Source organism: Onychomys torridus, chromosome 4, assembly GCF_903995425.1.
Source record: "Onychomys torridus chromosome 4, mOncTor1.1, whole genome shotgun sequence".
Lineage (NCBI taxonomy): Eukaryota > Metazoa > Chordata > Mammalia > Rodentia > Cricetidae > Onychomys > Onychomys torridus.
In genome coordinates, this window is record NC_050446.1 from 10,432,016 (window position 1) to 10,445,163 (window position 13,148).

Here is a 13,148-nt window from a genome sequence, read left to right on the forward strand (position 1 = left end):
ACATAATTTAAAATAACAAATCATTGAAGTACATACGTACATCAGTTGATAATTAGGCAAAGTAACATGATAAACTTGGAAGGCTGCTTGGGGTCATTTAAGCCTCTCTGCTCTTTGTACTTGAGGTGAGTCCTGCAGGCCAGTGCCTTAAGGAAACTGCACTCACACAGGTTAGACCCCACTTACTGACTCAACTGGCCTCACTGCATCCTTACGCCTCTCCTGCCTAAGAACAAAGTTTAAGCACCTCTTCCAGGGCACCTGTAAACAAAAAGGAATTGCAGACCCTGCAGTTTGCTGTGCCAAGAGCTCCTTGTGAGAGGTTCTAGAGAAACAGGCTCGGGCCACGCAGCTGGGGCGTGGCAGCAGCAGACCTGGCCTGAGTTGTGGTTGTAGTTCCGCTTTATGTGCAACCAAGTGTTGGTGGATTTTTTTTTTTTTTTTTTAGGAAAAATTTTCTCTCTCCAAAAAACCCAGCCGTCCTTAAAACACTTGCCTAAATCCTGAATGGTTTATGTCAGTGGGGTTAATGTTCTTTGTGGTCCTATCACTTGACCTTGATGCTTTTAGCCCAGCTTTGGGGAGCTTGTGGACTGTGAGCATCCAGTTGTGAATCTAGAATCTCCCCATAAAGAACTCCACATGCCATAAAAAAGTACATCCAGTGTCAGCAGCAGCTGGCACTACTAGACTGTGTGACAGAGATGTGTCTTTTTGGGTCTGTAAGACATAGGCCACTCCAGTGTTGGGCAAGTGGACATGAGGACTCTCCTTCCTGCTCAGTGTTGTGTGACCCTGAAAGTATTCTAAACGCTAGATACAAAAAGGCCTCTTCCCTCTGTCCCTGCTTCCCCCTCCTGCTCTCCTAGATACCCTGCTTGGCTCAACCCAGCACTCCCCAGTACAGAATTGCTTTCTTTAGAACTGGTTCTCAGAATCAGTAGTTGGCACAAGACACAGCCTGTGTGTTTCCTGGTACCCACCTCTGCTGTGCCCCAGCTTCCTTCCCTCTCAGATCTGCACACCTGCTGTGCACCACGGAGACCTGCATGTTGGATTGGGCACAGCACATGGATGCACTAGTGCATGTGGGTCTGTAGGTTCCCCTGTGCTCTGAGCTGGGGGCTTGGGCTCCTGGAGGGGAGGAGCTACTGGCCTGGGAAGACTCTGGCAATGCCTGGCCAGCTGCCATGCCTTCCAGGTGTCCAAGGTGACTGCACTCCTTAAAGGGAGCCTCTTGAGACTTGGTTTGTGGCTGTCACTGTGATAATCTTTTCCTGGTAGCCAAAGTACACATCCTTAGGACGGTGGCCGTTCTGATACTGGCCTTCACCTCCAAGCCCAGTACTTTCCTCCTCCTTCCCTCCCTCATTCTACACCTCTACTCCCAGGCTTTGTCTCTTTCTGCCTGAGTGTGCCCCAGAATCCTTGCTTGTGTTCTACGGGGAAATCCCACCCCAACCTCCAGCAAGGCACAGAGGTGAAATAGACTCTATTTGGAGAGGCCCCCAAGCCCTGGGGCCACACTAGGTTTCACTCTGGTAGCCCTGCTCCATCTGTGCCACCATGTCCCTCTGGAGTTTCTTGTCCACCCCTCCCAGGAGACTCTGCCTCCTGCCCTCAGCTTAGCCTGCACTGCTACATCCCTTAGTGCAAGCTCTTGGGGTTACCAAGGGTCAGCCAGACCAGTGCCTATTGCACACAGTCACCTCTGGCTTGGGAGTCCGTCCTGGACTTCCCACTAAGGTAGGGGGCATTCAGCACCTTGAGATGAAGCACACCATTTTTCTGAAGGTAACACCAAACCCCAAACTGATGGAAATAATATGACAGAATGCAAGACACCCAGCACCCAGCCAGAGTTGGCCCTGGCAGCCCCCCCCCCCCATCCATGCCACCTGCCTCTGCTCCCACGTAGGCAGTAACCCACACAGGTGCACCACTCAGGATGCACAGGGCCAGCCTGACCTGGGAAAAACAGACCATCCCACACCTGTGCGTCTGTGAGTACACGGTATGCACGCACACGACCTTGGCTCCAGCTCCATAAATACTGGAGACGTGGCGAGAAGGACCGCCTAGAGGCAGACACTCACCATGGGGCGCCTGGAGGTTCTGTTTCTTGGCCTCACCTGCTGCTTTGCAGCAGCTCATGCTGCAAAGGTAAGTAAGCCAGAGGGACTGTGGCCCTCTCTTTCATCAAGATCCGGAAATTGGAATAGAGTATGGAAGGCAGAGAGCTCACAGAAAGAGAAGGAGTAAGTAAAAGGCCAGCAAGCCCAACAGCCCTCCAAGCTCTCGTCCTGCCTGGGCCACACCCAGCTTGTCTTGTTCATGGGAAGCCTAGCGCAGCATATAGAATTGTACTGAAATCTCATACTAGGAGGTTCTGCATGTAAGGACCTCCTGTGTACTATTTGGAGCATTTATACTAAAAAGCCCACTATTGCTCTGTGGTTTCAGGTGGGCCTAAGTCTGGCAAGCCTACCTACAACCTCTGGCTTTTCCCCTTCCTAAGCCTCCCCCCCCCGCCACACACACACAGAAGCAGCTTGCCTGGCATTACACAGCAACCCCATCCTGTTCTTGAACAGGAATCTAAAATGTTCCACATCAGCGGCCTGGCTCCCAAATAACCTCCATTTCCTGCTCTTCCTGAGAGGGGTGAACCCTACCTGCTGTATGCAAGGCTCCCCTCCAAGGGCCCTGCGGAGGCTGCACCAGCTTTTCCATTTAACCGTCATTCTTCATGGTGTGTGGACAAGTCACAGAACAGCATAGGGCCCTGCACAGGCCCCAGCTTCTCACTACGTTGCTTTCCTACCCGTTCATGCTCCAACTCTTGTCGTGCTGTCTTGGGCCCTGGAGACCACCCTCCTTCCCCTGGAGCCTGGGAGTTGAGGTGCTGGTCCTGGGCTCCCACCATGGGAAAGAACTAATTACCTTTCTTGAGAGGGTTCTTTTAGGGTGTTAGAAGGACCTGAACTTTCTCTCCACTACTCTACTGCCAGCCAACACACCCATCCTGACACTGGCCAGGATCTCTACATCCTTGGGTCCTCATCTGAGACACTCGGGTCAACTACTACCGTACAGACATACTGAGAGGTGCCATCCCCCACACACAAGTGGGCTTTTTGACTCCTCCCAGTAGCCTGGAGGCTGAAACAAGGAACCTCGGATGCCCCAATTGTCTGTGTAGTCTCCTCTGTCCACTTTCCTCACCCAGGATAGTAGGGAGTTCATGGGCCTGGACTTAAGAGGGTTGATGGAATCCTAGCTTGGGCCTGCGGCCTCAGGCGGCCTACTTCCCCCTACCTAAAACCTTGCACAGGGGAAAGCAGGAGGCCACATTATCACTGCTGCCAGGTAAGCAGAGCTGCTTCTGCACGTGTCCTGGACGGATGCAAGAAGGATGGGAGGGGACATGCACTGGCACAGAGGTTGGACAGCCTTGTCTCAGCAGAATGACTTTGAGTGGGAAAGCCCCTGCACCCCAGTTTGCAGGGACAGTGGGCAGATGAGCATCTGCCTCTAGGCCACTAGGTAAGACTACATAGCAGAGCAGTGGTGATGCACACCTTTAATCTCAGCACTCAGGAAGCAGAGGCAGATGGATCTCTGAGTTCGAGGCCAGCCTGGTCTACAAAGTGAGTTCCAGGATAGGCAGGATTGTTAACAGAAAAACCCTGTCTTGAAAAACAAACAAACAAAAAGAGTGACACCAAGTGGCAGTACTGATTGGCCTTGTGAGGGCTTGGGCATAAGGCCATCAGATCCATGTCCAGCTAGCTAGGCAGTGGAAAAGGCGAGGGAAGGAGAGTCAGGTCTCAGAAACGTTCTGGCAGCACTGAGCATCCACCGCGGTCAGCAGTTGGACAGGCCTTCCCTCTGACAGCCAGCCTTGGGGGGAAATTGCTGTGAGCCATCTTACATACCAGATCTCAGCCCAGATCTAGACTGTCACTCCAGCTGAGCAGAATATGGGCTGGAGGAGCTTCAGACAGCTGTAGGAGGATATGCCAGGATTGGGTGGGGGTGAGCCAGCCTCTCTGGCACTTTGCAGCAGACCTGCTAGCACCCTGGAAACTGCTCAGCCAGCCACTCTGGGTTCAGGCTAGCTTCGCCCAAGCCCATCTGACCCTGCTGTGTCTCACCTGCAGCTGGGTGCTGTGTACACAGAAGGCGGTTTCGTGGAGGGCGTCAACAAGAAGCTCAGTCTCTTGGGTGGTGACTCGGTTGACATCTTCAAGGGCATCCCCTTTGCTACCGCCAAGACCCTGGAGAATCCCCAGCGTCACCCTGGCTGGCAAGGTAGGTGCTGGGTGCTGGCTGGCCCTGGCTGGGCTGGTCCTGGCTAGTCCTCTTCATGCCTACCCTTCTCTCACTGTAGGAACTCTGAAGGCCAAGGACTTCAAGAAACGATGCCTACAGGCTACCATCACCCAGGACAACACCTATGGGCAAGAAGACTGCCTTTACCTCAACATCTGGGTCCCCCAGGGCAGGAAACAAGGTCTGGATCACAGTTTCCCAGAGGATCCCAACCCCACCCCAGAGCTTCAAAGCCTGCCCTGGGGTGCATTTGGTACTGCAAAGCCAAATATACCTGAAATCAGGGCTGAGGTGAGGAGGGGGTGCCCACTGCTGATCCTTGCAGTCTGGGCTGAGCACCTGCTCTAACACGGTTAATGAGCTGGCTGGGGAGAGGGCCTGCTAGTGTCTGAAGTCCCTGTCTGCCCCTTTCAGTGTCCCAGAACCTGCCTGTGATGGTCTGGATCTATGGAGGTGCCTTCCTTATGGGGTCTGGCCACGGGGCCAATGTCCTCAAAAACTACCTGTATGACGGGGAAGAGATCGCCACTCGGGGCAATGTCATCGTGGTCACCTTTAACTACCGTGTTGGACCCTTGGGTTTCCTTAGCACCGGGGATGCCAACCTTCCAGGTGTGCTGGAACAGTGAATGTGCTGAACCCTGTGAACTCTGAACCCAGCAGATATCTGCACTCCAGAACCCTCTACCCTGACAGCTATAGGAAGACCCAGAACCTTCTTCAGAGTCAGGGGGACTGGAGCCAAATTATGAGACCTGGGAGCTCTAGGCAGCCATCAGGAAATGAGAGAGAGGCCAAGGGATAGACAGAATGGCAGAGACACAGCTGGGTGGTGGTGGCACACACCTTTAATCCCAGCACTCGGGAGGCAAAGCCAGGTGGATCTCTGTGAGTTCAAGGCCAGCCTGGTCTACAGAGCAAGATCCAGGAAAGGCTCCAAAGCTACAGAGAGAAACCCTGTCTCGGGGGGGGGGGATGGGGTGGGGGGAGAATGACAGAGACACAAATTGAGTCCCGGAGAGCAAGAGGGAAACTGAGGTAGAGTCGAGTGGACATGGAAGTCAAAGGACAAACAGACAGTAGGAGGCAACCCGTGCAGGACTTAAGCAGAGCCACAGCCAGCTTTACTGGACCAGCCCTCCCTTTCCGTTCAGCCTCTTGGAGAGCCAGTTTGCCATCCTGGGCCTCCCAGGGTGTCGATGCAGTTAGGACTGCTTCTCTCCTGTCCACATGACTTGCCACCCTCTGTATAAGCCCTAGGTCACTCATCTCTAGCCTCCTCCAACTCTAGTTGAGGGCCCCTCCTGATGAAGGCTACTCCTCTTACCCTCAGGTAACTTTGGCCTTCGAGATCAGCACATGGCTATCACCTGGGTGAAGAGGAACATTGCAGCCTTTGGGGGGGACCCTGATAACATCACCATCTTTGGGGAGTCTGCCGGAGGTGCCAGTGTCTCTCTGCAGGTCTGAAGCCCTCTGGTGTGGAGAAGATTAAGGGAGGGAGCCAGTGGGGCCTAGGACAATGGTCAGAGCAGGGTGCAGCTGGGAGCTCTGGACCCAGGTGCAACCTGCTGACAGGACTTCTGGGTGTTGCAGACCCTCTCCCCATACAACAAGGGCCTCATCCGGCGAGCCATCAGTCAGAGTGGTGTGGCACTGAGCCCCTGGGCCATCCAGAAGAACCCACTTTTCTGGGCCAAAAAGGTAAGTGCAACAGGCCAGGAGTAGCCTTTCTCATTTCCATGCTGTCCTGGATCTTCTGTTTGTCCCTAGCCATTCCAAGCCTGACCACTGCCTCCTCTAACCTCCTGCCTCTGCCTTCCCCTAGATTGCTGAGAAGGTGGGATGCCCCACAGATGACACCGGCAAGATGGCTAGGTGTCTGAAGATCACAGACCCCCGGGCCTTGACATTGGCCTATAAACTGCCCTTGAAAAGCCAGGAGTGTGAGTGGCTGCTGCTGGGTGGGAGGCATGTAGGTTGGAAGTAAAAAGGGGGCCCTTGTGGGGCAAGGCTGAGCTCTAGGATAGAAAGATGGCCGACTGGGCCTGTCCCTCACTTTCTGCCACTGCCCCCTAGCAGGCTGCAGTGGTAAAGAGGGGTATATACTGACCTTTCTTCCCCTCCTCCAGAGAGACTTTTAAGAAGTCCAACATGTCTAGGTGTGGTGGCACACACCTTTAATCCCAGCATAAGCAAGCAGATCTCTGTGGGTTCAAATCCAGCCTGATCTACACAGCCAGAGCCATATAATGAGACCTCCTGTCCAAAAAAAAAAAAAAAAAAAAAAGGAAGGCAGGCAAAACATGAGTCCCAAATAGCAGAAACCCATATATAGTTTCAGGAAGATATGTGGACCCAGACCCAGGGCCTCTATGCCAGATGGCCACTCTTTACCTCCCTTGTTAATGTGGCAATCATTTGCAAATTTCCAAATACCTCCTATGGTGTTTGGACTGGCTGGCTGGAGCTGCTACCAGTAAACATGAAGAAACAGGCCAGGTGGCAGTGGCACACACCTTTAATTCCAGCACTCAGGAGGCAGAGGCAGACGGATCTATGTGAGTTCAAGGCCAACCTGGGTTACAGAGTGAGTTCCAGGAAAGGCGCAAAGCTACACAGAGAAACCCTGTCTCGAAAAACCAAAAAAAACAAAAACAAAAACAAAAAACCATGAAGAAACAGCCTGTCAGCCTAGGAAATGGGATTTTTTTTCTTTGCTTACTCTTCTAAAGCAAAGTCAGGCAGTCCGTGTTCATGCCCTGTATCTCTTTTGTCATTTGATGTTATAGAGCAAACACAGAGCTTATGCATGATAGGCAAATGCTCTCCTCTGAGCATCTCTGCCGTTCAAACCAACTCTTGTTTGGGGTGCCACTTCAGAAGGCCGGCTGCGCTGGGCCCGAGGGCCTCCACCCGCTGAGCCGTGCACAGGCCAATTGGTGAGCCTGGAGGGCAGGCAGACTGAAACCTCGTCCCTGGTGTAGGTTCAACAAGGGAAGAGAGAGGGAACGGGGCACTGAAGCTGGAGACAGACAGCCCTGGTCTGTGGAGCTGTGGACTCTCCACATGGTCAGGAGACAAAGTCCGGGAATGCTCTTGCCTGTCACAACCAGAGAAGGGACCACTGACATCTAGCAGGTTAGGCTAGGGACAAGCTCGGCAGCCCACCTATGGGACAGTCATCCCTATCACAAGCTGACTGTTGCCCCAGAGTCCCTGGGGCTGGGGTCAAGGAATCCTGGTCTGGTCAGAAAAGGGAAGAAAGGGGTCAAGTCTAGTACATAAGGTCAAGGAGAGGACCAGGCAGGCATCTGAAGGTACTAGAACCTGTTGGCTCTCCCACTCAGACCCCATTTGGCACTATCTGGGCTTCACCCCTGTTGTCGATGGAGACTTCATCCCTGACAATCCCATCAATCTGTATGCCAATGCTGCTGACATTGACTACTTAGCTGGTATTAACGACATGGATGGCCACCTTTTTGCTACCATTGATGTACCAGCCATCGACAAGACCAACCAGGATGTCACAGGGTGAGCAGGGGGCCCAGGGCCGAGGACAGCATGTACTGGGAAAGAATAGGCCTTGCTTGGGAGGCTGGCTCAGAGGCAGGGGGTAGGGTGAGAGTGAGGAGGTGGGTGGTGTGTTGGGGTGAGTGCAGACATGTTCCTGTCAATACCAATGGCAGGTCTGGTGTCTATTTCACCCATCCCCATCAGGGAAGACTTCTACAGGCTAGTCAGTGGAAACACTGTCAACAAGGGGCTTAAGGGTGCCCAAACCACCTTTGACATCTACACTGAGTCCTGGGCCCAGGACCCATCCCAGGAGAATAAGAAGAAGACAGTGGTGGCCTTTGAGACTGACATCCTCTTCCTGATACCCACGGAGATGGCTCTGGCCCAGCACAGAGCCCATGCCAAGTGAGGTTCTGGGAAGGGGTGTGGGGGGAGGTTCTTGAGAGGACTGCTGCAGCTTTTGACCAAGGCCTCTTGGCTAACTAAACCATGAATTTAGCTCTGGGCTTCCCATCAGTCAAGGCTAAATGGGTCATAGGGGCATATATATATATACCTTGTCCAATCATGTGAGAAATATGAATTCAGATGGAAATAAATAAATCCTTGACCCTGAATTAAGGAAGGAGGAGGCCTCCGAATATTTTGTAGTGTGGAGACATGAATATTGAAGCTGCAGATCCATGAATGTGGGCTGAAGCTTTTCTTTCTCTGGGTAACTCCAGTTCAGAGCTGGGCATAGTGGCACACACTTTTAATCCCAGTACTTAGGAGGCAATCTCTGGGAGTTCAAGGCCAGTCTGGTCTACATAGCAAGTTCCAGGCCAGCCAAGGCTACAAAAGAGACCCTTTCTCAAACAAACAAAGCCCAGTTTCTTTGTGAGTCTTGGGGTTCCCTGCCCTGCTCCTCCTGGCCTCTCTCCAGGGCCTACCTCCCAGTGGAGCCCCCTTCCAACCCAGCTGTTTCTGTTCCCCTCAGGAGTGGCAATACCTATTCTTACCTGTTTTCCTACCCTTCACGGATGCCTATCTACCCTAAATGGATGGGGGCTGACCATGCCGATGACCTCCAGTATGTCTTTGGAAAGCCCTTCGCCACCCCATTGGGCTACCGGGCCCGAGACAGGACTCTCTCCAAGGCTATGATTGCCTATTGGACCAACTTCGCCAGGAGTGGGTAAGATGTGGGGTTGAGCCAGGATCAAGGGCAGCAGACTTTAGGACTCCTTTGTCACTGTGGCCTTGTGAGCCCAGTCTCCTCATTTGGATAAACTTCTTATCCTCAAGCATTGGTAGCCAGTGTGCACATGGGCAGAAGAGCTGCTGACCCAGCCCCAAGGCCAAGCACATGCTCATCATGACTGAGTATCAAAATGGCTGGGATAGCCAACCTGTGTGTAGAGCTGTCTGGGAGCACAGGTCTCCAGCTGCAGCAAGCTTTTTTGGACTGCTGGCTTCCAAATCATGACACGGAGACTTAGTTATGAATGCTTGGCCTTGTCTTATGCTTGTCCTACTAGCTCTTTTAATTTAATTTAATCTGTTTCTCTTCATGCCTCAGGGCTTTTTACCTTTCTTTCATTCTGTATGTCCTACTTTCCTGCTTCCTCTGTGTCTGTCTGTCTGGCAGATGGCTGGCCCCAGGCATCTCCTTCTTTTTCTCCCTCAATCTCTCTCAAGCCTAGATTTCTCCTCCTACTTATTTTTGCTGCCTGCTAGCCCTTCCTATCCCTCTACTGCCTAGCTATTGGCTGCTCAGCTTTTATTAGACCAATCAGGTGCCTTAGACAGGCAAGGTGAAACAGCAACACATCTTTACATAAACAAAAGTAACACACCTTTACACAGTTAAACAAATACAGTATAAACAAATGTAACACACCGTTACATAGCTAAATGTTCCACAAAATAAATAATACAACACATCTTTACATAGTTAAAGTAATATGTCACAACATTCAGTCTCTCCTCACTCGGCAGGGATCCCAACATGGGCAACTCACCCGTGCCAACACACTGGTACCCTTATACCTCGGAGAATGGCAAGTACCTGGACATCACTAATGAGATAACTAGCACTTCCATGAAGGAGCACCTGAGGGCCAAGTTCCTGAAATACTGGGCTGTGACCTACGAGGTGCTGCCCACAGTGACTGATGGCGAAGACACCCTCCCTCCCACTGAGGATGACTCAGAGGCTACCCCTGTGCCCCCTGTTAATGACTCAGAGGCTGCCCCTGCGCCCCCTGTTAATGACTCAGAGGCTGCCCCTGTGCCCCCTGTTAATGACTCAGAGGCTGCCCCTGCGCCCCCTGTTAATGACTCAGAGGCTGCCCCTGCGCCCCCTGTAGATAATTCCCAGGCTGCTCCTGTTCCACCAACAGATGACTCTGTGGAGGCTCAGGTGCCTGTCGTTATTGGCTTCTAATATCTTGTAAGCCTTGGTCTCAGGGTCCTCTTCTTCTTAGCTAATTCTCAATAAAGCCTCAGCTTTGCCCACCTGGTATTGGTCTTTGTTCCTGAAACAGCCTGGAGGAAGGAAGGACCCTCAGTTAATGGTGACAGGCACTTGCTCCATCCCTGCCATCCTCAGGCTGCAGAAGTCAAAGGACTAGCTTTAGCTTACTTAAGAGCAAACACACAGCACCAGAGATGTTGAACATGGGGTGGGGTTAGGGGTGGAGGTCTCTTGCAGGCAGAAAGCAGCACCCTGGGATCCTGGAAGATCACTGATCAGGGTCATCCTCCAGCCCTGGCCAGCATGTGTGGCAGGGCCATCTGGGGCACAGGCAGTATAGGGAGCTGGATCTTGGCTCCCAGGCTGCAGGAATGCTAATGGGGAGACACACACTGCAGTCTTAAGCACTGCACCCTGACTTTCCCAGGCATGGTGACAGCAGGGGATGGAACTCTGAGGCTAGGGCAAGGGTGTCAGGAGTGTCTCCATAGGAAAGGGGTTGGCCAGGGTCCTGCCTGTCTGTGGGTAATCCTCCTCCTTCACCCCTCCTTCTTCCTCTCCTTTTCTGACTTACAAATGACTTTGAAGTCTACATGTCCCTAAACTGTGATAAAAAAACAAAAAAACAAAAAAAAACAACAACATGAAGGCAAGCTTCAAATGCTCCCCTTTCTCTGCAGCTGTGGAAGGGCTTTCTTTTGGTTAGGAAACCATCCTTGCAAGTGGCTTTTGTTGGGAGTCTAGGTCTTACTGTATTGACCAGGCTGGTCTTGAAGCTGGGCTCAAAAGCTCCTCCTGCACCAGCATTCCAAGAAGCTAGGATTATGAACTGGAGCTTATAACAATTATTTATATTAAATTAAGTAATTATATTTTGAGTCAGAGTTTTGCTATCTCAGGCTAGCCTCCAACTCATCATCTTCCTGCCTCAGCCTCCCAAGTGCTAGGATCATAGGGATGAAACATTGTGTTTAGCCTGCAAGCATAAAATTATTTTTAAAAAATTATTTGTATTTTATGTACATTGGCATGTTGCCCACATGTATATCTGAGGTTGTTGGAGCTCCTGGAACTGGAGTTACAGACAGTTGTGAGCTGCCATGTGAGTGCTAGGGAATTGGGAATTGAACCTGGGTCCTCTGGAAGAGCAGTCAGTGCTCTTAACCTTTGAGCCCTCTCTCCAGCCCCTAAAATTCTTACAGTTGTGATAAACAGGTCAGCAAGAAGGCTGAGCAGGTGAAAGCACTTACTGTGAGAGGCTGACTCCACATGAAGGTGGAGGGAGAGAGCCTGACTTCATCAAGTTGTCCTCACCTCCAGTGTGCTCATCCCCCACACAATGAAACATGCTTCTTGTGATAAAAACACATGTCTTAGGGGCTGGAGAGATGACTCAGAGGTTAAGAACACTGGCTGTTCTTCCAGAGGACTTGGGTTCAATTCCCAGCAACTGCATGGCAGCTCACAACTGTCTATAACTCCAGTTATATATATCCAGGGGATATAGCACCCTCACACAGACACACATGCAGGCAAAACATCAATATACATAAAATAAAAAAATTATTTTTTTAAATGCACATCTTGGGCTAATTGAACTATCTGCAGGAGAATTACACTGTTGTACCACCATAACTGCTACCTCTTTTCAGAACTTTTTTATTCCCCCCAGACAGAAATCCACTGAACACCAGCTCTCCTCTCTCCTTCCCTAGCCCCTGTGACCTGTCATTTCAGCATCTCCCTGTTCCAAATGCTTCTATGTAGGACAGACAATGCTCTCTGGAGGTTTGTCCGTGTTCTCCAGCCCCACTCCTGCCTGAGCACCCTCACCCCCACCTGCTGCTGGCCTCAGAGTATGTCAAGTACTCCTTTTGATTGTTGCAAAATTGGTAGCACTCACTTTCAAATCTGAGTGACTTGGGTCCTTTATTTTTCTTTGCTGATCTAACTAAAGGTTTATCAAATTTGCTCATCTTTGCAAAAAACCCAATTCTCTACTCTGTTTATCTCTGTTATATATCTTCCCCATTTTTGTGTGTGGAGCATTGTTACAAGGATTCTGTCACTGGTCTACTAGCCAATTGAAAGTAGTGTTTTAGTCCAAGAGGCGGAGTTTTCATTGGGAATGGATGTGACCGAAAGAAAAGGTAGGGCTGAGAGGCAGGCAGGCAGGCAGGCGGCAAGATATAGTTGTAATAAAGACCAGAAACTGAGCTATTACCCGCTGAGGAGTTAGTGAAAACAAGCTCTTAATCAAGAGCTTGGAACAGGGACGCCTTTAATCCCAACACCCGGGGAAGGAGCCATCTCCATGGGACGAGACCAGAATGGATATGCACACTGTCTGAGGCCAACCCAGGGCCCAGCTGCTGATCCTGTGAAACCCAACAACTTGGAGGTATTGCTGAGACTACCCTACTCAGCTGAAATCCATCTGGGAGAGGATTCAGAATCTTACAGTTTGCAGTCTGAGGAAACAAGATCAGCTGAGGAGTTGACGAATGAACAAAAACATGACCAGAGAACACAAAAGAAGGTAACCCCCAGCCAATGAACCAGATCACCAGAATCCTAAGTATACACTTCACCCACTGAGAACAGGTAAGTTCCCATCTCCAGACTGGCAGATTAGGTCTCTAGCCCTTAGGCCCTACCCATCAGAGTCCCAGCGACCAGACAGCTACCTTTCCCTGCTCCCCAACCAACCCCTGCCCCCCCCAAAAAACAAAAAAACAAAAAAACTAACCCCTATGAACCTAATAACCACAGAAACCATAAGCATACCCTACACCAACTGGGAACAACTGCTCCCTGAGACAGAACCCACTAA

General features: G+C 51.2%; 1 protein-coding gene across 1 annotated transcript; it reads left to right on the forward strand.

The window, feature by feature from the left end:
- The first annotated feature begins 2,055 nt into the window (after positions 1-2,055).
- On the forward strand, positions 2,056-10,302 carry Cel (carboxyl ester lipase). Its single transcript, XM_036186431.1, has 12 exons — positions 2,056-2,163; positions 4,164-4,314; positions 4,394-4,516; positions 4,750-4,947; positions 5,669-5,799; positions 5,932-6,039; positions 6,164-6,281; positions 7,686-7,872; positions 8,059-8,262; positions 8,837-9,034; positions 9,838-10,054; positions 10,187-10,302. The coding sequence occupies exons 1-12, from the start codon at positions 2,098-2,100 to the stop codon at positions 10,283-10,285; spliced, it is 1,800 nt and encodes a 599-aa protein (XP_036042324.1). The 5' UTR covers positions 2,056-2,097; the 3' UTR covers positions 10,286-10,302.
- Positions 10,303-13,148: the final 2,846 nt, after the last annotated feature.